The sequence below is a fragment of the Colletotrichum tamarilloi genome, assembly GCF_030869305.1.
Source record: "Colletotrichum tamarilloi strain Tom-12 chromosome Unknown Scaffold_21.1, whole genome shotgun sequence".
NCBI classification, from domain to species: Eukaryota; Fungi; Ascomycota; class Sordariomycetes; order Glomerellales; family Glomerellaceae; genus Colletotrichum; species Colletotrichum tamarilloi.
In genome coordinates this window covers 189,606-214,542 of record NW_026849404.1, presented here as the reverse complement: position 1 = coordinate 214,542, position 24,937 = coordinate 189,606, and the positions used below count along the sequence as shown (strand labels likewise).

General features: G+C 53.8%; 12 protein-coding genes across 12 annotated transcripts; 7 read left to right on the top strand and 5 right to left on the bottom strand.

Annotated features, from left to right (window-relative positions):
- Window positions 1-591: 591 nt before the first annotated feature.
- Window positions 592-2,035, top strand: CTAM01_07073 (nonspecific lipid-transfer protein; the record flags this gene model as incomplete). Its single annotated transcript, XM_060523098.1, has 2 exons — window positions 592-1,094; window positions 1,153-2,035. 2 exons carry the CDS (start codon window positions 592-594, stop codon window positions 2,033-2,035), a joined length of 1,386 nt encoding a protein of 461 aa, XP_060382229.1.
- Window positions 2,036-2,208: 173 nt separating this feature from the next.
- CTAM01_07072 (acetyltransferase) lies at window positions 2,209-3,056 on the bottom strand (the record flags this gene model as incomplete). Its single annotated transcript, XM_060523097.1, has 2 exons — window positions 2,209-2,465; window positions 2,618-3,056. 2 exons carry the CDS (start codon window positions 3,054-3,056, stop codon window positions 2,209-2,211), a joined length of 696 nt encoding a protein of 231 aa, XP_060382228.1.
- Window positions 3,057-3,729: 673 nt separating this feature from the next.
- CTAM01_07071 (uncharacterized protein) lies at window positions 3,730-4,016 on the top strand (the record flags this gene model as incomplete). Its single annotated transcript, XM_060523096.1, has 2 exons — window positions 3,730-3,831; window positions 3,990-4,016. The coding sequence occupies 2 exons, from the start codon at window positions 3,730-3,732 to the stop codon at window positions 4,014-4,016; spliced, it is 129 nt and encodes a 42-aa protein (XP_060382227.1).
- A 703-nt stretch (window positions 4,017-4,719) lies between these two features.
- CTAM01_07070 (uncharacterized protein) lies at window positions 4,720-5,169 on the top strand (the record flags this gene model as incomplete). Its single annotated transcript, XM_060523095.1, has 3 exons — window positions 4,720-4,888; window positions 4,994-5,059; window positions 5,141-5,169. The coding sequence occupies 3 exons, from the start codon at window positions 4,720-4,722 to the stop codon at window positions 5,167-5,169; spliced, it is 264 nt and encodes an 87-aa protein (XP_060382226.1).
- A 539-nt stretch (window positions 5,170-5,708) lies between these two features.
- On the bottom strand, window positions 5,709-8,165 carry CTAM01_07069 (DEAD/DEAH box helicase; the record flags this gene model as incomplete). The annotated part of the gene is made up of 1 exon (XM_060523094.1): window positions 5,709-8,165. One exon carries the CDS (start codon window positions 8,163-8,165, stop codon window positions 5,709-5,711), a length of 2,457 nt encoding a protein of 818 aa, XP_060382225.1.
- Window positions 8,166-8,574: 409 nt separating this feature from the next.
- On the top strand, window positions 8,575-10,077 carry CTAM01_07068 (uncharacterized protein; the record flags this gene model as incomplete). The annotated part of the gene is made up of 1 exon (XM_060523093.1): window positions 8,575-10,077. One exon carries the CDS (start codon window positions 8,575-8,577, stop codon window positions 10,075-10,077), a length of 1,503 nt encoding a protein of 500 aa, XP_060382224.1.
- A 746-nt stretch (window positions 10,078-10,823) lies between these two features.
- Window positions 10,824-12,026, top strand: CTAM01_07067 (uncharacterized protein; the record flags this gene model as incomplete). The annotated part of the gene is made up of 2 exons (XM_060523092.1): window positions 10,824-11,938; window positions 11,996-12,026. The coding sequence occupies 2 exons, from the start codon at window positions 10,824-10,826 to the stop codon at window positions 12,024-12,026; spliced, it is 1,146 nt and encodes a 381-aa protein (XP_060382223.1).
- A 70-nt stretch (window positions 12,027-12,096) lies between these two features.
- On the bottom strand, window positions 12,097-12,888 carry CTAM01_07066 (NAD dependent epimerase/dehydratase; the record flags this gene model as incomplete). The annotated part of the gene is made up of 1 exon (XM_060523091.1): window positions 12,097-12,888. One exon carries the CDS (start codon window positions 12,886-12,888, stop codon window positions 12,097-12,099), a length of 792 nt encoding a protein of 263 aa, XP_060382222.1.
- Window positions 12,889-13,738: 850 nt separating this feature from the next.
- CTAM01_07065 (uncharacterized protein) lies at window positions 13,739-15,118 on the bottom strand (the record flags this gene model as incomplete). Its single annotated transcript, XM_060523090.1, has 3 exons — window positions 13,739-14,340; window positions 14,589-14,706; window positions 14,990-15,118. 3 exons carry the CDS (start codon window positions 15,116-15,118, stop codon window positions 13,739-13,741), a joined length of 849 nt encoding a protein of 282 aa, XP_060382221.1.
- Window positions 15,119-18,917: 3,799 nt separating this feature from the next.
- Window positions 18,918-19,772, top strand: CTAM01_07064 (uncharacterized protein; the record flags this gene model as incomplete). The annotated part of the gene is made up of 1 exon (XM_060523089.1): window positions 18,918-19,772. The coding sequence occupies one exon, from the start codon at window positions 18,918-18,920 to the stop codon at window positions 19,770-19,772; it is 855 nt and encodes a 284-aa protein (XP_060382220.1).
- Window positions 19,773-21,843: 2,071 nt separating this feature from the next.
- CTAM01_07063 (phosphatidylinositol-specific phospholipase C) lies at window positions 21,844-23,568 on the bottom strand (the record flags this gene model as incomplete). Its single annotated transcript, XM_060523088.1, has 1 exon — window positions 21,844-23,568. The coding sequence occupies one exon, from the start codon at window positions 23,566-23,568 to the stop codon at window positions 21,844-21,846; it is 1,725 nt and encodes a 574-aa protein (XP_060382219.1).
- Window positions 23,569-24,215: 647 nt separating this feature from the next.
- Window positions 24,216-24,698, top strand: CTAM01_07062 (uncharacterized protein; the record flags this gene model as incomplete). Its single annotated transcript, XM_060523087.1, has 2 exons — window positions 24,216-24,278; window positions 24,393-24,698. The coding sequence occupies 2 exons, from the start codon at window positions 24,216-24,218 to the stop codon at window positions 24,696-24,698; spliced, it is 369 nt and encodes a 122-aa protein (XP_060382218.1).
- Between the last annotated feature and the right edge of the window lie 239 nt (window positions 24,699-24,937).

The following is a 24,937-nucleotide window of genomic DNA, read 5'->3' as shown; positions in this document are numbered from 1 at the left end:
GTCCTCTTAGCGGCCGGGGCCTCGGCATTCTGCGTCTTCGAGACGCTGTTTCCCCGCATCGAAGCTCCCCATAGACCCCAATGATCCCCGTTGTTACATGCTTAGCTGTGGATTCGGGTGGTGTTTTGACGCTGGTTTTGGTCACAAAGTCACAGCGGATGGTGCGGAATATGTGCCGGTAATTACATAGTACTAAGTACTAGGTAGCTCGGGGAGGGAGGAAACCTGGAGAAGCTCATCCCTATCCGTACCCGTATTCCCGGGGTAAAAAAGAAAGTGGTGCCGGATGAGGGGGAGGCGAAAGCTTGCCAACTTCACCTGTTGTTTTTCTGCAAAGCACATGAAAGCCAGGAGACATCTGTATACATTATTCATCTTGGCTAAATAGCCGGGGGAATATATCACAAGGTCCTACCCCAGATTATCTATCCAGGTGTCTTTCTCTCTTATCCTCCTCCATTGAGATTGTCAACCCACAAACACTCCTAAACCATCACCGAGCTCAACTAGAAGCTATCCCAAGCATCACAGTCATACCACAGGAATTAACCCCATATATCCTTCCAGACACACATACACACATCACACATCATGGCGCCCAGACAACAACGCCAGAAGGCGCCCTGCTACGTCCTCGGCGTCGGCATGACCAAGTTCATCAAGCCCCGCGGCAAGGTCGACTACACGGAGCTGGGCTTCGAGGCCGGCGTCAAGGCTATGCTCGACGCCCAAATCAACTATGACGACGTCGAACAGGGCGTCGCCTGCTACTGCTACGGCGACAGCACTTGCGGCCAGCGCGTCTTTTACCAGTTCGGCATGACGGGCATCCCCATCTACAACGTCAACAACAACTGCTCCACAGGCTCCACGGGCCTCGCCATGGCCCGCAGCTTTGTCTCGTCTGGCGCCGCCGACTGCGTGCTCGTCGTTGGGTTTGAGAAGATGATGCCCGGCTCGCTGCAGAGCTTTTTCAATGATCGCGAGAACCCCACGGGTACCACGATCAAGATGATGGCTGAGACGAGAGGTATCACCAACGCACCCGGTGCTGCGCAGATGTTTGGCAACGCTGGGCGGGAATACATGGAGAAGTATGCCGCCATAGACCTCTACTAGATTGCGTTTACATCTTGCTAATACCACGCGCAGATACGGCGCCAAGGCCGAGGACTTTGCGGAAATCGCCCGCATCAACCACGAGCACTCCACAAAGAACCCCTACTCCCAGTTCCAGGACGTCTACACCCAGGAGCAGATCCTCAAGGCCCCCGAGATCTTTGCGCCTCTCACGAAGCTGCAGTGCTGCCCGACCTCGGACGGCGGCGCCGCCGCGGTGCTCGTCTCGCAGGCCTTCCTCGACGCGCGGCCCCACCTCAAGGACCAGGCCGTCCTCGTCGCGGGCCAGTGCCTCGCCACCGACGCGCCCTCGCTGTTTTCCCGCTCCGCTATCGATCTCATGGGCTTCGAGATGACGCAGCACGCCGTCAAAGCCGCCATGGGCGAGGCCGGGCTTACTCCCAAGGACGTGCAAGTCGTTGAGCTGCACGATTGCTTCTCGGCCAACGAGATGATTGTGCTCGATTCGCTTGGGTTGGCGGAGCCGGGCAAGGCGCATGAGCTTGTGAGGCGCGGGGATATTACGTACGGAGGCAAGTACGTTGTTAACCCGTCGGGCGGGCTGATTTCCAAGGGTCACCCGCTCGGCGCCACGGGTATCGCGCAGTGTGCCGAGCTGGTCTGGCATCTGCGCGGCTGGGCCAATAACCGTGCCGTCAAGGGAACCAAGGCTGCGCTGCAGCATAACCTCGGCCTGGGAGGCGCCGTGGTCGTGACGGTGTACCGTCGCGCGGACGGCAAAGAGGCGCCGGCGGTTGATGATGCGGCGGTGGGTAAGGCGAATAAGCTTGGGTATAATCCGGCGGTCGAGGCCAAGGGGTTCACGGCGCAGCAGGCGGCGGCTGTAAGGAGTAAGACCAAGAAGAGCGATTGGGCTTTGCAGGATACGGAGGAGAAGGTTGAGGCACGGTTCTAGGCGGGGACGGGGGTTGTCGGGATCTTGGGTCTGTATTAATGAAATTGTGAAAAAATAGCTATGAATCGTATATTGCCTCGATCAAACACGCTGCTTCGTTTCATCATCATTGACGTCGTTGTTTCTCTCTTATCCCTACCTCTTACTGCCAGGAGTGACCTAATAGAGTGCCCCTACGCGCTGTTTGTCTTCTTGACTTCATACGTCAACAGCGTCACCCAATAACCCTCGCCGCCGTACTTGGTGTCGTCCTGGTAACCGCGGTGAACCTCTTTGAAGCCCAGTCTCTTGTACACGTTCAGGCCGGCCGGGAAAGCTAGGATGAAGACATCGATCCCCGTCTCCTCGGCGAGACGAATGCCCTCCTGGACGAGGATGGTGGCTATTCCCTTGCCTTTGTGGTCTGGATGGACAGCAAGGTAGTCGAGGCCTTCGTTCACACCTTAGCTCAAGAATGGGGGGTCTCGCAAGGGAAGGGGGGGGGGGGGGGGGGGGGGGGGAAGGGATAAGCCCGGCCCCGAATTCTAAGCCCGAAAGTCCGCGTCACTCCCATCCACTTAGCATCCGACGACGGGGACTTACTGATGTACGGCTTCTCGGCCAAAATCCGCATCTTCTGCGGAACGCAATCATCAATGCCGTCCATATCGATCGGCTCCCACCACGCCGCATCAGAGCGCTCTTGAATCGCCCTCCTCTCCTCCGGGCTCACCGCATCCTCTGCAATCTTGGAGCGGGCCCACGCCGCCGCATCCCGGTGGCCGGCCGGCAGCTCCCAGCGCGCGTAGCCCACGAGCTCGCCCGTTTCGGAGTCGACAGCCTTTTGGTGGCGCAGGGCGGCGGGGTCGCGCAGGAGGTTGTTTGGCATGCGCTTTGTGGCTTCGGCGACGAGGAAGTCGAGGGTTGTGGATTTGGGCCAGAGGAGGTTCCAGTTTGGGTTTGTCCAGAAGGCGGACATGTTGTTGCGGGCTAGGGCGGGGCTGTCGGCGAGGGTTACGGGTTGGACTCTGTAGGGCGGCATTGTTGGAGATGTGGTATTGTTAGATTGGAGGGTTGTTTGTGTTGTTGTATGATTTGAGGCTGTAGGTTGAGGGATGTTGATGTGTTGCTGGATTGATGCCGGATTGCCAAGGATCGTGGGCGGTTTATATATCAAGACCGAGACGGCGTAGTTTGTCAACTGTTGCAAGTCAATGATGCAAAGTTGCAATGTGGTCTCTTCTTTGTAATTACAGGTTTCTTCAAATGCGTGATTTACTTCATCCATCTATGAACAAGAGTTGTAGAGATGGGCTAACTAGAATGAGTATGATAAAGAGTCACTGATTGTTGCGAGTGAGTCTTTCGAGATCGCTGATTTGCTGGGGACCCTTCTCTAGAAGGATTCGGCCACGAATCCTGGTCTCTTCCTGTCGCAGGATACGTGTTCCCAGCACCTGTGCACTGCTTACTGGTCACGAGCTCCTATCTTTTGATCAGCGGCAACAACACTCGTTGAGTCTTCAGAAACTAAAAAAACTTGTTCGATCAATGTTTTCAGGAGTATCGATCAATATCTTCAAGTCTTGATTTCTACGATGTTCAGGGCCTTCAACGGAGTCTCCCGGACTCGGAATCAGGCATAACTCAAAGTTTCTCCGTATCGTTGATGCCGATTGCTGACCGGCACAGAATTGCCGAGAAACATATTGAAGATGACGTGTTTACTTGGACTGTACCTGAGCCTTCTCCTTTCACCAACTTCAATTGTGCCAGTGGCAATTTTCTTTAGAGCATCATTATGTGAGAGGAAATCGGTAAGTGAACCCTCGTCGGCACGAGATTTTGAGCGCAAGGTCGGGTTGCAGAGGTGAATCTGAGCTTTTGGCCGAGGAGATTTGTGTTTGTATAGCGTCTTAACTGGTCTTGGGGAAGACGCGGCTTGCAGTCAAGAGACATGGAACTGATGATATAGGCATCGCGCTGGCACTCTGTGCCATAAGGCCTCAGCACTCCTAAGCCAACTGCGCGAGTCAGATAATCAACTATCAACTCTTGTTCCATCAAGTCGACAAACACTGCACTTCACCCAGAGCGGTAGGCAAACCAATTATTGCAAAATATTCATCGTTTCGCTATTCGGATCATACGGAGTAAAGGTCCCTGAGGTGGGTCAAGGAGCTCGCATTTGATTACCTTTGTCTCTCCCACTTCCCAGAGATTACTCCTCGTAATACGGATCGTCGAAAAGTCGAAAGTAAACGACTGCTAGCCTCAAAGTATAATAGAACACTCTTTAATCATCTAGTGGACCTGCTTGGCTCAAATGAGGGTAAGGAACAACAACTTCACTACTAACATGAGTCGCCTGCCCTTACCGAGTAAACAGATATCATGAGAACAAACTCCACAACACCGCCTGCCAGGACGGAGGGCGTCACTGCACATCCTTGTATCATGAACGCAAAACCGTATCCGTATGTCCTCGTAAAAGAAAATGGGGACTGTGACTAGGGCGACAATTTGTAGACCACAGGAGCCTAGGCCACGCAGAAAGTACGGAAAGAATGGAGGAGATAGGGGGATGCACAGCTTGCTATATAACCAAGTAGAGAGCGAACTATCCCACCGGCAACAGCTCGTACCTGAATCCCCTTCCATATCCATTTGCTATTCTGTCAGAACCTTATTCCAGTCAATATACCATGAAGCTGTCCTCGTCCCTCTTCTTCGTCGCCCAGATGGCCGGCACCGCTTTTGCTCTGAGCGGCGACGGGGCAAAGTGCCAACTCAACATTGAGTGCCTCAGTGGCTACTGCATGCCTCACACCGGCTCGTCTGAGTACGTTTGCTGGGGCCAGCGCCGCAAGGGAGGTTAGTAGACGTCTTCGCCTCGGATGAGGTTTCATGTCCCTAGAGGAAGGAAGGGTGTCTCCGTTAAGTGAGAGAGTTGCTAATGCCGACTTTACTGTGGTCTAGATTGGTGCAATGTCAACTACTCCGGAACTGTGTGCAACAACGGTTTGAAGTGTGTCTCTTACCAAGGTATGTTTTCAAGTAATTCTTTCCTCGAGTTCGAGGTTGGCTGGTAGTACCTCATAGTACTTGTACTGACGTGGTTGACAGGGAGCTGGTTCCTTGGCAAGTGCACTTAATGTCTGCGTTGGTAGCTTTACTATTACTCAAGCAGTTCTCGGTACGCTTCACACAATAGAAAGACCGCGGTATCAGTGGACACTCCTGTTGTCTCGATAGTACTATTCTTTGTTTTTGTTTCTACCTATTCAGCTTCCCTACCTGCAAAGCCCATAATAATGGATCAATCATGTCGATGGGCGCCATCACCTCGTGAGCCGCGCACCTGGCTGAGTTCGCGGCCCTTCCAGGTGACAACAGCTCGTAATGGTGTTGGTAGCTTACATGGCAAGGATGAGTCTAAGTGGTGATAGCCCAATCAATAAAGTAATGAACACGATCAAGAAAGCCCCACCATCTTAGTGGTCTAGCCTTTAGCTTGACAGCTTTGTCTCAGAGTATGTTGGGGCGAGAAGTTGTGCCAAGCTTTCCCAATTGTGAATACACACGTCATGACCTTTGGTGAGCAGGCCCAAGTGTAAATGACGAAAGGAGATGCATCTTAGGGAACACATGCTCTGAAATGGTATTATTATACGGGACTCCGCTATATCCAACACTATCTTTGCCTCCTGGCTTCACCGGCCTCCTTGCCCAACTTCTCCAACGCCTCCTCATACTTCTGCACTCTCTCCTCCTCGAACCCGCCGCTGTCGGGGTCTCCGATACGCAGACGATCAACCTTCTCCGCGCGACGGATCCCGCTGCTCGGCTTGGCAATTTTACCCCAGAACCAACCACTCTCGCCGTCTTCAACCAGCGTCCAGGCGGCGCCGGCGCGGCCAGCACGCGCGGTACGGCCAACGCGATGGACGTAGCCGGCGGCGCTGGCGGGTAGGTCGTAGTTGATGACGTTGTCGAGGAGGGGAAGATCGATACCGCGGGCGACGAGGTCGGAGGCGACGAGGAGGCGGAGGCGGCGGGCGGCGAAGGCGCGGAGGGCGCGGCGGCGGTCCGAGGTCTTTTGGGTTGAGGTGAGGGTTGCGATGGACGGGGCCAGAGAGGGGTGGAGGAGAGAGATGAGGCGGGAGAGGCGGAGGGCGGATTCGTTTGATTTGGTGAAGATGAGGGCTGTTGTTGTGAAGGGTTTTGTGGAAGATTTGGATGTGGTGGCAGCGGCAGCTGTTGAGCTGGCGTCTGAGGAGCTGTCTGAGTCCGAGTCGGAATCTGAGTCTGAGGAGGAATCGGAGTCTGAGGAATCGTCTGATGAAGATATGGCGTTGTCTTCCGCGGGCGACTCGGAAGCCGTCTTGGACGTGGTCTCGGACATGAGGTGGCCGTCGAGAAGGAGGTCGATGAGGTAGAGCGGCTTGAGGTTTGCGTCGTGTACTCTGATGGCCGATTCCTTGAGCAGAGTGGGCAGGGTATGCTCGGCAATAGATGTCGTGCTGTCGGCTTGTTTGCCTTCCAAGACGATGAGCTGCGGCCTACGGAGTTGTAGCCCACTCAGCAAGCTAAGGTCTCGCGTCAGAGTGGCACTGAGGACGACTTTGCGCACGCCGCTCAGATTTGAGTCGGGGAAGTCGCGAGCGCTGAATTTGTTGGTGCTGAGCTTGGGCATGACGGTATCCAGCCAGCCCTGGAAACTCTGAGCGAGGAGCTTGTCGGCTTCGTCGACAACCATCCAGCGCACATAGTCTAGTGAGAAGCCGGGGGTCAGGTTGATGTGCTCGACGAGCCTTCCGGGGGTGCAGATTAGGACGTCGACCTTGGATGTGTAGTCGACAATGTGATCCGGAAGAGACCCGGCGATCGGCTTAGTTACTGCTGCATCTCCATCTTCTGCTGCGGTGTCTTCAACATCCTTCCATGCCTCCAATTCCCTTTGGTGTGCGACACGATACGCTTCAGGGTCGTACCTCTCCCTCTTTTCGATGAGACTGGCTTGCTCATGCTTCAACTGCTGACTACCAATGGAAATGCCGATGCGCACTCTCTTCTGCTCTCGGCCATCGAATGCGCTGGCGCAAAGCTCAAATACCTCCTGGGCCTGCTTGACCAACTCACGCGTCGGCAAAACGACCAGAGCCCGCAGCCTCGTCACGGCGCCTTGGCTGATGTCGCGCACAATGGGCAAAGCGTATGCCAGGGTCTTACCGGAACCAGTGGCTGCGGCAACGAGGACATCCCCCTGGCGATGCTTGCAAGACGGCAGAAGCAAGGGAAGAGCGGCCGTCTGAACAGCAAAAGCGTCCTTGAACCCCTTTGACTCGAGAATCTGTGCTGCTTTCGGGTTGATACCAATATCTGCAAAGGGTGTCCGTGTGTCGGGAGCTACGCGGATCGGGGCGGCGAGCCATGGTGGCAGCGTCTCGTAAGATGGTTTCGAGTTATCGAGGGCGGTCGGTTCGGGTTGTGGAAGGGGCACCAAGTCGTATTCTTCTTCCTTCTCCTCTTCCTCGTCCACGTCCATCTTGTCCGCGGCTTCATTCTTGGCGATCAGTTCTGCTGACTTTTTCAAGTACTTTGTAGCCTTAGCCAGGACGTCCTTGTGTCGTCTGTCGACAGCGTCATCTTCTGCGTCCTCGTCCTGTTCGCGGTCTTTCTTCTTCTTTTTCCTATCCTTCTTTTCCTTGGCATCCTCTACTTCTGGAGCCTCGACCTCAGATTCGCGCTTCTTATTTTGCTTCTTTTCCGACTTGGTGTCTTTTGACTCCGATTTCTCAGACTTTTTTGGTGACGTCTCTTCTTCGTTTAATGCAGCACCAGTTTCCGACTTTCTTGACTTCTTCTTCTTGACGGGGGTATCTACGGCCTCGAGCGGCTCTTCATGTTTGCGCTTCGTCGCCGGGGACAGGACGTCAGGTTCTGTCGGTGCTGCACTCAAAATTGAGGTGCGAGGTTTCTTGGACGGTACGAATCGTGCATACGGAACGGCCGCGGTGGTACCTTCGGTCACGACTGGCTCGCTAGCTGGTATCGCGGATGGTTCTGGAGCCGGGAGAGGAGGCGGCGCCGAAGCTTCGACAGGCGCCTGAGCCTCCTTCTTTTTGGATGGGACGTAACGAGCGTACATGGTGTCAATTGGGCTCTCGCAAACCTTGTAGAGTTTCTGCAGACGTTGCGCAAACCTCTTTCTTTTCGCAGCGAGGCTTGACATACAGATATTGGAGGGGCACCTGTCGCACCGTCCCAAAAAAAAGTTGGATGAACTTCCTTATCGTAGTTCTGCCAGGCTCCACCGCTTACCATTTCTTTCTTATCGGACCACCATGCCGCAGCTCCCCCCTTAGCTCCAGTCGCGTACCTTCCAGGTGGTTGCGCAAGGTACCTACCTAGCTAAACAGGATCTTGAGGAACACACCTCTCCGTCCTTTTCCATTTGCAACTACATATCTTGTCCCGCGAGTTTACGCTTGACAACCTGCAATGCTCCATCATCGTTCTTCTAGGTGACCACCGCTCGCGCCGAGCATATAGACAACATGGCTCGAACATACAATATCGCTATGGCTAGCGACTTCTTCTTCCCACAGCCAGGAGGAGTCGAAAGTCACATTTACCAGCTATCCACGAAGCTCATCGATCGAGGCCACAAAGTCATTATCATTACCCACGCTTATAAGGGTCGCACCGGTATTCGAAACCTGACAAACGGCCTGCGAGTCTACCACATCCCCTTCCTCGTCGTATTCCGATCGGCTAGTTTCCCAACCGTCTTTTCAGCCTTTCCCATCATTCGCAACATCCTCATTCGAGAACAGATCGAAATCGTCCACGGCCATGCGAGTTTGAGCACCTTTTGCCATGAAGCTATTCTGCATGCGAGGACCATGGGTCTCCGGACCGTCTTTACGGACCATTCGCTTTTTGGATTCGCCGATGCTAGCAGTATCTTGACAAACAAGATTCTCAAGTTTTCCCTGAGTGACGTGGACCACGTTATTTGTGTCAGCCATACCTGGTACGTCGCGCCGCGGCCTAGCCCTCGGACAGGCATAACTGACTGGAATTGTAGCAAGGAAAATACCGTCCTCCGAGCATCTCTAGATCCCCTCATGGTTTCAGTCATACCTAACGCCGTCGTGTCTGAGAACTTCCGTCCACTCGATTATCCCCCAACCGACGCCAATAATGCATTTGGCCAAAATCCACCTCCCGCACATCACCTGGGACCGAACGATGTAGTCACAATCGTCGTGATATCTCGTCTCTTCTATAACAAGGGAACGGATCTCCTAACGGCTGCGATCCCTCGCATCCTCGAGAACCACCCGAACACGAGGTTCATCATTGCAGGCTCAGGACCCAAGGCCATTGACCTCGAACAAATGATTGAACAAAACGTCTTACAAGATCGGGTAGAAATGCTGGGACCTATCAGGCATGAAGAAGTACGCGACGTCATGGTTCGGGGCCATATTTACCTCCATCCTAGTTTGACGGAAGCCTTTGGTACTGTGATTGTAGAAGCAGCCAGTTGCGGGCTGTACGTGGTATGCACTCAGGTTGGTGGTATTCCTGAGGTCCTCCCGTCGCACATGACTGTCTTCGCCAAGCCAGAAGAAGACGACCTGGTTGCTGCGACGGGGAGGGCTATTGCTGCACTCCGAGCAAACAAGATTCGAACGGAACGTTTCCATGAGCAAGTCCAGAAGATGTACTCATGGACAAATGTTGCTGAACGCACCGAGCGCGTGTACCAGGGAATCACGGGCGAGCTCAGCGAAGCCGAATTCTATGGCTATGACGCTGCCAATTCCTCGACATTCGGCAATAGTAGAGTGCGGTCTTTCGCCCTCATCGACCGACTCAAGCGATACTACGGCTGTGGTATCTGGGCTGGCAAGCTCTTTTGCCTCTGTGTCATTGTTGACTACTTGCTATACCTGTTCTTGGAACTGTGGTTCCCGCGAGAGGAAATCGACATTTGCCCCGAATGGCCGCGTAAAGTTCCTCAAGATGCGGAAGACTCTAAGGAAGACTGAGCGTGGTCTCATTATTTGACTCGCACAACTAACCGGACTGCTCCGGGGACAGATTGTTCGGCTGTTCAATAACCAAGAGACGCAAGATCTGGGTTAATGTTCGAATCAAATTGTATAATTCCAGGCATAAGAGCAGCGACGCTGCTGACCAGTGGTTATCGGCGTGGACCGGCGATGGCCGGCGGAAATCAACGGACATTGAAAACTGGTTCAGATTCTCCGCACTCCACGCTACGCCGAGTCAGCCCATCGAGTCTTCCAGATCTGCAACCAAATACTTTCAACGGGAGAGATCCTCCAATGGTAGCAGCCTGAAAGGAAATCAGCATGGAGTAGGGGTCTCGGTGCGCCGGATGGGCCTCCGTAGACACGACCCGGAGAGCCCCGATGAAAGGACGGGATTGGTTGGCATTCACGATGTGCTCAACACCATAGCGCAGGAACCATCTTTAACGGGCTGGGTCGGCAGTGAGCTGCCTGTTCCGGTCAGGCGCCCGGGTGGGCCATGCGACCATTTGAGCCATCTGAACCCCCCACCACGCGCGCATCTCGACCATCTCACATGCATAGCGACACAAGACAAAACCCAGCGATTTCCGCTCCTCGTTTGCGAATTCTGGCCGCAGTCATCAGCGATACATATTGTTTGCTTATTATATCCCAGCCACAGTCGGCTTCTCAAATCATCAACGAAGCGATTCCCAAGTTTTCAACTTCAAGAGACCCCGCGCATCCACTTGCCCGCGATGGCCGCCGCACAGGACCTCCCCATGGATCTTCCCATAATCGATCTCGACGTTTTCCTCAACGAGCCCCGCGACTCCGCTGCAGTCCGCGATGAGTGCCAAAAGGCCGCGACTGCCCTCATCACCTATGGCGCGCTCGTGCTGCACGACTCACGAGTCGCCGAATCAGACAACACTACTTTCCTCGACTTGCTTGAGGACTACTTTGCCCAGCCGACTGAAGAGCTCAAGAAGGATGAGCGTCCGGAGCTAAGCTACCAAATCGGTGTCACTCTTGAGGATACAGAAAAGCCCAAATGTGCAGTAGACGAGCCCTGCCTGAAGGTCATCGAGCGCCTGGCGGAAACCGAGCGCCCTCTCGATATCACAGCACACGACCCCGACCCAAAGTGCCGTTTCTTCTGGCGCATGGCTGAGAACCCCCCGTACGAGACCGAGTTCCCCGGGCTCAACGCCCCCAATGTCGTCCCCGAAGCTCCGCACATCCGTGAGCGTTGGCCTCCTGCCATGGACAAGTGGGGAACCTCAATGAAGCAAGCCGTTACGGGCCTGGCAGAGATGGCGGCGGTCGGTTTGGGTCTCCCTGCCGATGCTTTCAGCTCTGCTGGCAAGTACGGGCCTCACCTTCTCGCACCAACGGCTTCTGACTTGGTCAAATACGGCAAGCAGGACACCATTCTCGCCGGTTTCCACACAGACCTGAACTTCCTGACCATTCACGGGCGTTCTCGGTATCCAGGCCTGCACATCTGGGCGCGCAACACGGGAAAGAAGATTGCCGTCAAGATTCCTGAGGGCAACTACTTGCTCGTCCAAGCCGGAAAGCAGTTGGAGCACTTGACGGGCGGGCTCATCAAGGCAGGCTTCCACGAGGTCGTGGTGAATGAAAAGACACTGGCCGTGATCGAGCGCCGCAAAGCCGAGCTCCCCGATCGCCCGCTCGTCCGCATCTCGTCCACGTTCTTCTGGCACTTGTCATCGGACCACGATCTCACTCCTATCCCTCAGCTGTCGGAGCAGGCACAAAAGGTTAGGGCTGAGCAATTCAACCTGGGCAGGGACGAGGGCGAGGAGGTTACGTATGCGCCCATGAAGGTGGGACAGCAGGTGCAAGAGTAAGTCATCTGATCTCTTGGATGCGTTTTCTGACTGATGCTAACAAATCGTAATAGGGAGCTCAAGCACATTGCTCTGATGACATGACGAGAAACGAGATTCGCTGTATTATGATAGTACTATTAATGACAAAATTCCCAAAGCGTGGTATGGATTTTTAAGCCTTGTAGAATTCCTCGCCCACAGCGACGTCCACCTTTTCCTTTGCAACTCTGTCGACGGCTGTCTTGGGGTCTTCGTCGCCATCCAGCAAGTCTACCCACGATGTCGTGAAGCTGTCATTCTCCGCAATAAGCGCGGCGACCTCGGCGACGGTCTGTCGGCTGGAGGTGCCCTTCGCCTCCTTTGTCTTTCCAAACTCAATCTTGCCGGCCGGTTCCTCGGTCAGCAGACCGGGTCTCAGACTAATACCAGCAAAGCCATCTGTCCTCTTTCTCGATTCTTGCCAGAGGGCCTCATCGGCGGCGATTTTGGCGAGAGAGTAGTTGTAGAGTTTCTTGTTGCCGTCGAGTGCGTCTTGCCAGGCTTTATCGGACCACCAGGTGGGTTTCGTCTTGCGGGAGCTCAGGTAGGAGACGAGGATGAATTTCTTGATGGACGGGGTGGCGACGGCGGCGTTGATGAAGTGGATGGCGGCGTCGCGGTCGATTGTGAAGGTGCGAGAGGGGTCGCCTTTGCCGCCTGCGCCGGCGGACCAGAAGATTGTGTCTGGTTTGACTTCGTCTAGGATTGCTTGGGCTTTTTGTTGGGAGGTTACGTCTTCGATGCTGCGGACGAGGACGTTGAGTTTACCGCTGCCCGAAGACGAGGGAGCGAGCTTTTCGATGGCGGGGACTTGGTCTTGAGTGCGGATTATGGAGGTTACGGTCCAGGACTTTTTGAGGAGGATTGGGGTTAGGTGCTGGGAGACTTTGCCGTGGCCGCCGAGGATGAGGACGTGTTTGCTCATGTTGGGCTGTTTTTAATAATTGTTGATTTATCTAGAGAATGCGTAGGACTGTGTGGCTGGCAGGATACGTCGTGATGTCTTGCAGTGTGATGTGGTATGATGCCAGTCCAAAGGTATAAAGGTCCGTGTGAAGGAGAGGCAGACAGTCGATTCAAATAGTGGTCACATTAGGTGTACGGAAGACGAGACCGCGGGGCTTTGAAATCAACCTGGATGGCTTCCCCGCTCGGCCCCATCAAAAGCACGGCGTTAAGGGCCGTGGATGACTTGATTCGGATGCGGGCGGACTGGCCGAGGTGGATCTCTACTTAATTGTACGTATATCCGTACCTTCCCTTCCATGGAAATAAGTACATGTTTTGTTGCGGAAAGAAGGACCCCGCGGATGAGCATTTTCGGGGACGGTGTCACGTCACCGGGGCGTCAGTGACGTACGTCCCGCGAGTTTATTTGCTTCGCTTTGGCAGCTGTTCCCCACCGGATTGGCTAAAAGCCGATAACGAGCTTTCTTTAGGAAAGCACTCAATTGAGTTTGTGGTGCTTGCCCCCTAGTCAGAATCCATGGCTTTCGGCGTTAGTTACTCAGCGACTTGGACGTCAGTCTTGGCCAACATGTCGTGCCCTTCCTTGACGCCTTCTCAGGTCGGCTCTCTACTCATGTTCGACTCTCACCATGATAACGCGCTTGGTTCAGTTCTACGCAAGATACTTTGACTTGTACTTTAAGCGTCTAGCAGATCAAAGTCGCCCGGAAACCTGAGCGCAGCAAGATCGAATCTCTCCGCCTCGAGATCCGTCAGGCTCGACTGGAAGAAGTGAGGCGTCATGGGCTGAATCATGTGATTTTTGTCTAGGAGGGGAAAGGCTTTCCTGATGGACATGATGACGGGAAGGTCTTCTCGAGGAGGAGGCCTATAGAGAAGATCATGTTAGTGAGGTAGGATGCCCATGCTTCTCTCGGCCGGCTTGCTGGGTTGCGGAAGTCGTCGAGGCGGAGGAAGGGGTAGCGGCAGTGGACTTTGGTCTCGTCGAAGAGGGAGGTTTCTGTTGCGGTGTCGAGGGGGATCTCCTGGTCGTGCCTACGTGCTGTGTTGCCGCCATCGTGGACTGATGGATTAGATAGTGTTTGTGGTGGTGGGTTGTCTTCCTCTGAGCGAGCAAAGGTAGCCAAGAGGCCGATGGCGGGCGAGCTCCTTGAGAGAGAAGCTTCTGGTCCGATTCCCGGCCCTGATGCGAATGAGACTCTGCGTCGGTGGTGATAGTATTTGTCTGCGTGGTGATGTGTATGAGACGCTTCATGCGCGCGAGACAACGATGATGGTAGCAACGGCTCTTGCGCATAGCTGTGTTGGACATGATTGTTCCGATTATTGACGACCACCTGAAGACGAGCGTCGGTCTCTTCGAGACGCGATATGCGCTCCTCCAACAACGCGATGTCACCCAGCCTTGCTAGGGGTGTGTGCGTCGCGGGATGGTGAAGAAGAAGATGATTTGAACTCCTAGAAGGGGAGGTGATACCGCAGCATCACTATAACATTACAAGTTTGGACCAGGAGGGTTGCGAGCAGATCTAGATCGGCGAAGAGAGAGAGATCAACCGTCGCAAACTACTGTCTATGAACCAGCCAACAACGTGAAACTAGTTGTTTCCTCCTTCGCAACTGGGGAAGAGCAGGGGAGAAGGAGAGAAACTTTACAGCGGAGGGAACCCGGGTCCGGGGGCCGGGTTTGATAGGACGACGGGAGCACCGCCTCGTTGCATCGCTCTCCCGACCTGGCGCAGTTGGCGCAGGGCCTCTGATCATCGCGTTTTTGCTGGTCGAGGGGGGAAAAAAACAAAGATTGTCAGCCCCTTCCCCTTTTTGCACTTGTCCAGGTTTCCTCTTCTTTTGGGAATGGTGGGGTTTGAAGTTGTGATGATCTTGGTCAAAGGGTCAACCCAACTTGGGCAAGGAGTGGTTGTTTCAAAATTGGTGACAGTGCTGCTTTAGGGTACCAGAGAATGGATGTCTCTGGCTCTTACACACAGTGAAGTGAAAACCCGGAAGGAAAAGAAAAAAAAGAAAGAAGAAGAAATAAGAATAAAATAGCCACGTACCTTTCGCCGACGACACCGTGAACAAGCCTGTGCCTTTCTCCGCTTGGCCGGTGGTTCGCCGCAGTCTTCGGTCGCGGGTGCGGTGATTGTGGGGTTGAACGGGGAGTCGGCGGGGGCCGGTGGCGTCATGGCCGCCGGGGGTGGCCTTTCTTTGATGGGTGTTTCTTGTTTCCTCTTTCCGTAGTGCTGTTGATTCTATTTACGGAGGAGCTGAAGGGTTCAGTTGTTTCGAGTTTAAGAGAGGATGGCATTCTACATTTTCAAGTCTCTATATTGCCACAGGCGGCAGTTTGAGTGATGACGGAAAGATGGATGATTGTCGCCCAACTGAGGCTGGCCGAGGAGATGGTGCGACTGATAAGCATATCCGTATCCTTACGTGGTAATCAACTCGGCATCCTCTCAGTCAGCTAGCTTTCGGGAGATAGAGCTGTGGGACTATGGAGTTGTGGGTCTCCTTCCCGTTTTCTTCTGATCGGGAGTTGCGCAGTGATAAGATTCAGTTGATTAATTCCGTGTAAGTCAAGTTGACGGGGAACGAAGAAGGGCGAGATGAACAGATCTCCAGCACTGTACCGAAGCATCTGAAAGGTATCGCGAGCCAGTGAACCATGGCACCAACCGGACCTTGGCTTACTACAGGAATTAATTGTTATTCCTTGAAAGTGTTCCTTGAAGGGGTACACACGGGTCACTTTTGGTGTTTCTCGCCTTGCTCCGCCACCGCACAGCTCGAGATTTTTGTTTGGTGTTTTCAATGGCATCATCAAACAAAGTCGCAATCTTCGCAAAGCTCGCTTGATTTTGACATGATTAACGAAGACCCAAAATGCTCTGCCTTTCGGTTCGACCTTATTTGCAGCGTTCAAGTGTGAAGTAGCATTTACACAGATACCGACACGATAAAACGTGGAGCGGGTTCGGATTCGTACGTCGTTTGTTTCCCAACCCGCGCCGCTTTGACATTGTCCTCTCGCGGCATCAACTAACTGCAGGAGAACACACCTGTAGTCCTGCACATGAAAAACCCGAATACGTTCGAAACGTCAAAAAGCAAAGATGAACCATAAAGCAGGCTCCTGGACCTCGGCATATCCTTTTCTTGATTTTCCAAATGTTGAGAAAAAAAAAGTTGGTCGAGACTCGCGATGATGTCGGCGCCATGCTAGAATAGGCATTCTTACCGCGTTATGCTCTAGATATCCCACGTAGCTTCTTCACGTGGATGGTACCGAGGAAGTGCGAGGCTACCAAGAAGAGACGATCGACGGTGCAACCTTCGATCACTATAGTCGCACTATTACCGTTCAGTATATCTCTGACATTGGCGTCCCATCCACCGAGTGAGAGTCTAGGAGAGTGCACCACCAGAAAGATGGGACGGAGTGCTACCACATGACGTGTCTGCCCTCCTCCTGGGCGGGATGGGCGTGATCAAGGAAAGGAGAGGAATTTTCAACTTTGACTAGCGGAATGAGCCCGACCTCGGATCCGGGTCGCCCACCGCCCGAACGAGAGGCCATGCCTTGGGTGTCGTAAGATTCTCGGTGGGCGACCGAAAGGTGCCTTGCCTTTTCTTTCTTTCTCCTACCTTGCACACCCCCGGCGCGGGATTGTTTTGACAGCTGCGTTTTAGAAAGTCTTGACTGCCGAAGGGGGTAGGGGAGACGACGGGCCTCTTTCTCTATGCAGAATCAAGCTGCACCAGGGGAGCGTGCCGAGTCAACCGAACGCGTCGGGGGAGGCTGAAGATAACCCTGTTTCTTTTTCGTCGCCTGGTAGGGCATAATAAGGATGTGGAGATTTCTATGGATAGCAACAAAGTACTCCGTAGCAAGAGTCTTGCCTGATTGCCAGTGCAGCCTGCAGAAAGAAGAAAGAAAACTTCCGTGGCCGGTTACCGAACGGAGATCGTGCAAGGCGTGCAAAGCCCTGAACCTCCCCCTGTCTACGGTCTCCCTGATTGCCCGCGCTTGACGGCGTGTCGGTGTAAGAGATGGCTGGATTGGGGTTGAGGAGGTGACCAGTCTGGCAGTCCTGCCGAGGGGGAAAAGTGTACGATCGCCGGGGTGGTAACGGAGTACAGACGAGTCGGTATGGGTTGCGACGCGGGGATCATGCAAGTTTCCGAAGTTTGCCTGTTGGCGAGTTTGACAGGTGACGCCGTGTACGGGGGTGTTCCGACGTCAGGTCGGGCAGCGGTGGGTGATGCGAAGAGCAGATGAGGACGAGGAGGCTCTTCCTCTCCCCCCGGTTGTCGTCAGGGATTATTAACGTTAGTAACTTAGTCCGGTTTCTGGTGGCTCCTTTGGGGGAATGAGAGACAATACGGATAACCCTGATTACCTTATTGAGAACGGATATGTTCGATAGACTCTTTTGCGTTGCAATGTTCGGATTTGAATGCGACGCCAGTAGTTGAGTTGGGGCTCTCCACTTGGGGCCAAGACACAATTGGGGGGCCTCCAGGCTCTCGATCGAACTGTTCCATTGTCTAGAGACGTGCAGTGGATCGAGAGACTGAGAGCCTCAAGACACAGAGAGAAAGGGCTGATGGAACTTTGAAAGAGACATTGGCGGGTCGTGAGGGATGAACCTGGAGAGGGGTCGGTTTGGCGGCCGGAAGGGCGGGAGAAAAGGTGGGACGAAGGAAGGATTGAGGGTTTCATTGGTCTGAAGAAGATCAACTCAAACACTCCACGTCTGAAACGGGCTGGCAGCAACCCTGCCGACATGCAAGCACTGGGGCTTCAGTCTTTAGATCCCTGGGACTTTGCGGGAGGGGGGAGGGAATAAGAGTGAGACTAAGACGTGACTAACGAGGGCCACATTATTCCGTGCCCCTCTTGGGCTCTTGGGGGCTAGTTGTTCCTACTATGCAGTAGTTGTCTTGCGGGACGGGACTTGACACGCTTTCTGTCAGTTGAGAAGCAAGTACTGCGTACGTAGACATATTGAGTCTAGTGCTGCAGAAGACTGTGCATCGGAGCCGCGCTTTGAGCCTCCAACTGGCGTGCAGGGATCAATATCAATACCATTGTGAGACGGTTGCGACCCCTAGAGATCCCTGGTACATTCATCTTCCTCATCGAGACATTGACACACGCTCATACGCACAGAGGAAGAGAGGAAGAGTGAGTGTGAGTTGCTCCCTCTCTCACTGTCCCGACTCTGCGTCACGTCAGCCAAAACTCTCACAGTAAGGTTTCTCGGATGATGGGGGGGGAGGGGTGTTCAAACCGTCAGAGAATTTGAAGTGAACGACGGTCGACGGACCGAGGGAGAGACGAGGAATGGATGGGGTACCTAAACAATGTACATACATGGCACCATGTCATGTACTCTCTGTCAATATACGCTGAAGAGTGTAAGAGGGAGGGGGTACGTGGCCACCGGCACATCTTTGTTTAAAGATTCCTGTTCCCCCCCAGCCCTCTTTTTCTGGGACGGCAAGTGCCTTGGTCTCTTTTTTATTTATTTTGGGACTGACATTGTATGATGTTTATTGAGTGTTTAATTTGTCTTGTTTGAACTGCCCTTGACGTTGACAGCTTCCGAGGCTTGGCACGAAAAATCAAGAAGACGAACAAGAGGAATAGAGAGAGGGCGATTGTTGAGCCGCTGGATCGACTTACATCGGAAAATACCACCCACCTCACGCCGTCACCTGACACTACCTGGTCGTCATTGGGACATTGAACCTGCTTTGGAGATCAGGATTTCATCATACCTCACCACACTCGAGTTGGTTACGAGGTTATTCGGAGGAATTCCCCCACCACCAAAAGGCCCCGAACTCATACTGAACATAATCTACTACGACGCGACGAACATATCCAAACGGCCTTTACGTACCAAAACATATACCACAAAGCACGAATAGCGATAATCATTTACTCTCACGACTCAACCATCTCACTTCTTCATCATGGCCGACAACCAGCCTGACGCCAAAACGCCTCCCACGAGTCTGGGAGGGCAAACGGGAGTGGGAACAGGAACCCCAAACACACTGAGCGAAGCAACGAGGGCACAAACAACACCAACACCCTCAATAAAAGCGACGCCATCATCATCATTGCCTGCTAGAGCCTCATCCTCATCATCATCGGCACCAATAAGGCAGAACACACCAACGCTCTCACAGACGTCTTCACAAACACCAACACCATCACCGCCGCCGCCGCCGCCGCCTCCACCACCACCATCAAGTTCCGCCCGCCCTCTCACAACCTTCATTATCTCAACCACCACAAACGCAACATCAACACCCACACCATCCCTCTCCGACCCGCCACCACTCCCCTCACCAACATCCATCCCTGGGGTGATACCCATCTCAACACCAGGCGTCGGCGACCAAATCCCCACGCCAACACCATCCTTCATCCCACCGCCTCCAGACCCCGTGATACCAGAGACCACGCCCCTCAGCCTCGTTCCGACCCCGACGCCGACTCCCACACCAAGCGGCAACGCCAACAGCGGAAGCGGCGGCATCGCCTCGCCCAGTCAAGCCGAGACCTCGGGCGGCAGCAACGTGAAGCTGATGCCGGCGCTGCCTATCGCGTTAGGCTCCGTGGGCGGGGTTTTGATCTTCGGGTTGGTGATTGGGATGCTGTACCGTAAGGGCAGGTGGCCGTTCCGAAGCAAGAGGAACTTTGCGCAGATTGACGAGTTGGAGGTGGAGAGGCAGCAGGAGCTTGAGAGGCAGAATAAGATGAAGTGGGATCCGAGGGTGACGAGGACGTACAGGACGCAGGATGCGGGTGTCAACTTTTGATGACGGAGATAGCATAGCAGTAAATAACAGCTATAGACGATTGGAACGTCTTCATTCACATCACTGATTTATTCCGTTATTTATTGTGACTTTTTGTGTGCTTGTAGAGTTGCTTAAGCCCGGTGTCTCTCTCAACTCATCACTACAAGTAGAGACATAGTGCTGTGTTGAGTAATTTCACAGTTCAGTGTCAGCCGCTCATCGCTGTAGCTCAATTCTGAGCAATCAACTGAAATGCCCTCATAAATCATCTCTACGACGAAACTACTGAATGAACAGAGTACTGAAAAGCTCTCGCCGAGTCGGCGCCGCTCTACATGGAGCACGAACCAGGTACATGCAAACCCAGGCTGCCCGCGGAAAGGGCTGTCCACGAATCATCCCAACCTTTCTCAAACCGCTCGCAACGCGGCCGTTCCTCCCAGTCTGTGTTCTGTCCCTCCCTCTCGGTAACTCAATAGCAGAGTGGGTGGTGTTGGCTCTTGCGTGAGTTCACCTCACCCTCTCAAATGGAAAGGGTCTCTTTTCCACTTCGTGTGGTAAAGTTTTTCTACCAACCCACCTTCAGGCCACCCAAAGAACCGGCCTTTGTGAAGTTCGGATTTCAGCGGTGCTTTGAGTTTTATTTGGGGGCTTTTTGGGAGGGCCGCTTGTTGGTCTTGGTGGTCGAGGCGTACGGGGCAGTTGTGATTAGACGGACTGGACTGGACTTCGTTCGGGGTCGTGTGTGGGTGGGTGTGGGACCGCGTCACGGCTGCGGAAGCGGGGGGCGGACGGGGTGAGATGGTGCTCGGATGGAAGTGGTGAGTTGCGAAGATCCGGAGTAGGAGGATTATGGAGTTTGTGTGAATTTCCACCAACTGGATACAATCATCTTATCAAGCTGACAAATTTGTACGAGACAGGCCACAGTAAATATGAGAAGTGAGTACGATGAAGAACGGCAAACCAGTTTTATGTAGATTTCGGACGGCCGATGAACAAAGTTACGAAAGCGATGAACCTGGTACGGGGGAACTCGCAACCCGTCACTTGGTAGTCAGGTAGTAAACCGGCACTCATCAACCCAGCAATCCAGATTCAGCACACGCAAGGATACACCTAGAAGAGCCTCACACTCTCTTTCCCGTTCATCAGCCTCTCGCACCTTCAAGGTTCGACTAAATGTCGGGTTCTTCCCTAGCCGACGGGGATGGATGGATGGCGGGCGGCGGGTAAAGTCTGTTCATGACAGGTGAGCCGAGCGAGGCTTCCCGCATATTGGAGGTGTAGCGAGCGTTTATTTGGTGGGGTTTCCGTTGGGGGCCTATGGATGGGGCGCGTGTGATGTAGAGGGAGGATGCTTGTTTGTGAAGGCTTTTATGTCAGGAGAGGCAGCATAGTGTAAGTAGCAACCGTCGCCTGCCTCGAAGATGCCGCCTGTGATGCTTCTTGATGGCGTCCGGCTGTACGAGCACTAGTGTGTAATCACATACGACAAGGGGAATCGAGTGTATCCCCGTCCCTTTCAGCCATAGGCCAGGGTGAAGTCTTTACTATACATGAATCCAGAATCCTTTGAATCCTTCCCGGAAACCTATTTCTCACCTTTTGCCATGGTCTTGTGTGGTACAGTACACGAACATGGGCGGGATGTGTCCAACACCTAACCGGACTCGATCACCACACCAACCATACTGACAGCAGTAGGCCCGGTGCCTCGAAACCTTCATAGGTCTCAACACCGTCCATGTCTCTGTCTTGGGGTCAAAAGTCGCTTACTAAGGCAGTGGTTTCTTGGCGGGGGAGGTTCAGGATCGGGACGAGGTCGTGCCATGTGCCGCTGATCAGGCTGCATGATGCGCGCGTGCAAGGGAAGTTATGTATGTTACTTGGATCAAATGCTGTGGCAATATCTCATATCCGTTTCTGTGAATACGCTGTTTAGCCAAGTAGAGATCCATATGGCACTAGCTACGACGATCTCAATCGCACATCAGTCCTTACAATGATCGGACAAGTAATGGCAAGCGTGTTATATTACGAAGGCTTTGGGAGATACTCGAAACAGTTAGCGTATACATGGCTACCTCTACGCGTCGACAACCTCAAACTTGACAAGGATGGAACATTTGGTTTCTCTTCCCTTGAGGTCAAGCATGCGGATAAAGACCCAGCCCGGTATCGTGTAGAGCAGTCGTACCGCGCCAACGGCAAAGATTGGGTTCTTGGCGAAGCTGTCATCACTCTTGATGAGCATCCGCAAGAAAACCATTTCGTTGTCTTGGTATTCCCACTCTAGGACCTCGTCCCATAGCGGGTCGGTGGGTGGTGGATTCTCTCCCTTGTGCAAGAATCCTGTCAGCTTGTGCTGTTTGTAGCCAGCCGTTTTCCTCTTTGGAGGCTTGATATCGAGATCATGAGGATGTACAAGCGTGCACGTGAGGTAGGGCTTGATTGTCTCGTCTTCGTCGCGATCGGACGGCACGGGAATGTCGGTGGCCCCGCCGACGTGTAGACGGAGTTTTCGCTTCCTTCCGTTGCTGAGGTGGCCCGAGCCACCGGGCCGGAGCTCGGCGGGCTTCAAAATGAAACCCTCGGAACCGGCGAATAACGCCTCATTGAGCTGCATTGATGCTCCAAATGTCTGCCAGTTGAGGGCACAGATCTGGGCGCCAATTCCCCAAAAAGGAACGGGATGGAGATTCTTGGAAGAGATGCGAGTTCCCTTGGGGAAAACACGCATCAGATGGTGAGCGTTGTGGCGGGAGATTTTGTCAGTGTGCGTCGGCAGATGGGAGGCCAGCCCAGACTCGGAGACGTTGATGAGGTGATGGTGCGGCGCATCTTGCAGAACCTCCTCAAACCACGAATTGTTGATGGGCTTGACGGACTGAGCGTAGACGCCGAGTGCTTCTAATTCTGGGACAATCAGCGAAGCAGGCGCAGCCTTCTTTTTCTCCTTGTAGTCTTTCTTGGCCTTCTTTTCCTCCTCGTCATCATCACTTGAGCTCGAGCTACTGTCGTCGGCCTCTCCAGGGAAGTGATATTCGACAATGACAACAATCTTGTTGCCGAGTTCCTCCAGACGGACATGGTTGGCCTGGCCCTCTTGCTCGGCGTGGCCTTTTTCTCTGATGGCTTGGCTAAGAAGGCGATCTCCAAAGACCTCTCTCATGATGAATGCCAGGCGCAGTTGACCCTCAGGGTCACAGTGATTCTCGAGAGACAGAAGGATTGGCGCAGCGGGATGTGGTTCCTTGGCTTCTTGGTCGACGACATCTCGGATGGTCTCGCAGACGGTGCGGAAAGGGATGTTGGAGACGAGGGTGTATCCGTGGGTGACCTTGGGCTCGTCCTTGTTGTCGGGGTTATCCCAGGCATCGATCTCGACGCATCGCGCGCCAGCACGCAATGTCTCGTCATAGGCCTCTGCCGAAGAGCTTCCATAAAGCTGGTGGGCCAGAAGGTAGGTGTTGTGGCTGGAGCTGATGAAGTACTCGGGCAATGGGTGGGATCTATCAGTAAGCTCGCGGGGCACGCTGATGTGAGGCTTGTACACGAGGGCTTGCAACTCGGGGGTGAGCTGTTCTGAGTCGACGTTTGCTTCCTTGGAGGAGATGGCCTTCTGATCGACAAGGAAAGACTTGATGGCACGGCTCACGCGGAGACGGTGCTTAAGGTCTGAGTCGCGTGCAGCGTGGCCTCCGCCAGCCAAGGTGGTGTTGTCGGTCGCATCGCCGAGCTCCTCTTCATCCTCTGGCGCCGATTTGGAGAAGGGATTGAGGTTGGCAAACTTTGAAGTTAGTGAGGCCATTGCTGGTGACGTTTCCGCGGCGGTTGTCTCTCTAGATTGCCTCTTCCGGACGTGAGGATAATGGTTCTGACCCCAGATGTCCACTAGGTACGCGGGGTATGTGTAGATATTAAAGGGAGAGAGATTGAGATGGTCGCAAACAGGAATTCCGGCAAGATGATGGCGGGAAACGACGACGTCAATCTTGGCTGATGCACGCCGCGTAAGGTAGCAGCAGCGCAACAGCAGGTGGCAGGAACAAGCTGTGGAATGGAGTTGCCCCTCCTTCCCGTCAGCTCAGCTCCTGCTGCCACACCTGCCGCACCTTCTCCGATGGAGGGGCTGCGGAGTGGAGACGCTAAGATTAGATTGGCGGGGAGCTCAAGCAGCTTTGACGAATTGAATTTCAGTCTCTCTCCCTTATTTGGCTAGAGGCTTGCTTACATAAGCTCCGACACTCAGTGTTCCCTTAGCTTGGACCCCACAGCTCTTGGTCCAGTTCGCCTCAACACATGAACACCACCATCAGATGGTGCTTGATCATCGGCCTCGATTGGCTTCTAGCACATGGACTACCCATTATCTTGCCCGGTATCTTCATGCCTGCCTGGAAATCGACTGCCAAAACGGTGTCTGACATTTTTTTCGATGGCACTCTGGACCCGACAATGCTCTCCATGGCTTCAAGTTGGAGAATCCGAGCTCAACCATTCGATCATTTCTTGAATAATGTCAGACGACGCTCCGAGCAGTGAATACAACCAATCAGACCTGAAAGACACTTTCAATTCGGGGGTGTTCGAGGAGAAACAAAGATTACTGCGATACCACCCGAGCTCCCTGACGACAGCGTCGTCAGCGTTCCAAGCCAAGCCGGTTCTCTCACCGGAATCATTCTCCACCTCGGCGACTCTTTACCGGCTGGGCATCTTGGGAGCCGGGCGGCATCTGGAAGCATTCATTCAGCCTTGTGGGTCCGCCCATGCTGCAAGGTGAAGCTCCTCCGAGGCTGTCGTTTCCGCCCCCAAACCCCTTGCTACACCCCTAGACCTCGTGGCATATCCTTCTGCCTCCAACCTGGATTGAACACCAAGGACTTCGTCGACTACTGGCATCAGCTGGTGGCCATGCGGTGTACCGAACATATCTGAAAATGCTAGGCAGAGTTCTGCGCGACCCTCCTCCAATACAACCCCACGCTTGTTCCGGAGACAGCTAGCTGCTTGTTAGTTACCCCAGCATATGGATTTGTCTCGCCAGAGTTGGTACCGACCGGCAATAATTACTCGACTGTGGTGCCCTTCTGTCTCATACCATACTTCTCGGCTCTCTGGTGTCAAAATCGCACATCAAGGCCTCATCATCTTTGACTCACTCGAATTCGCATTGA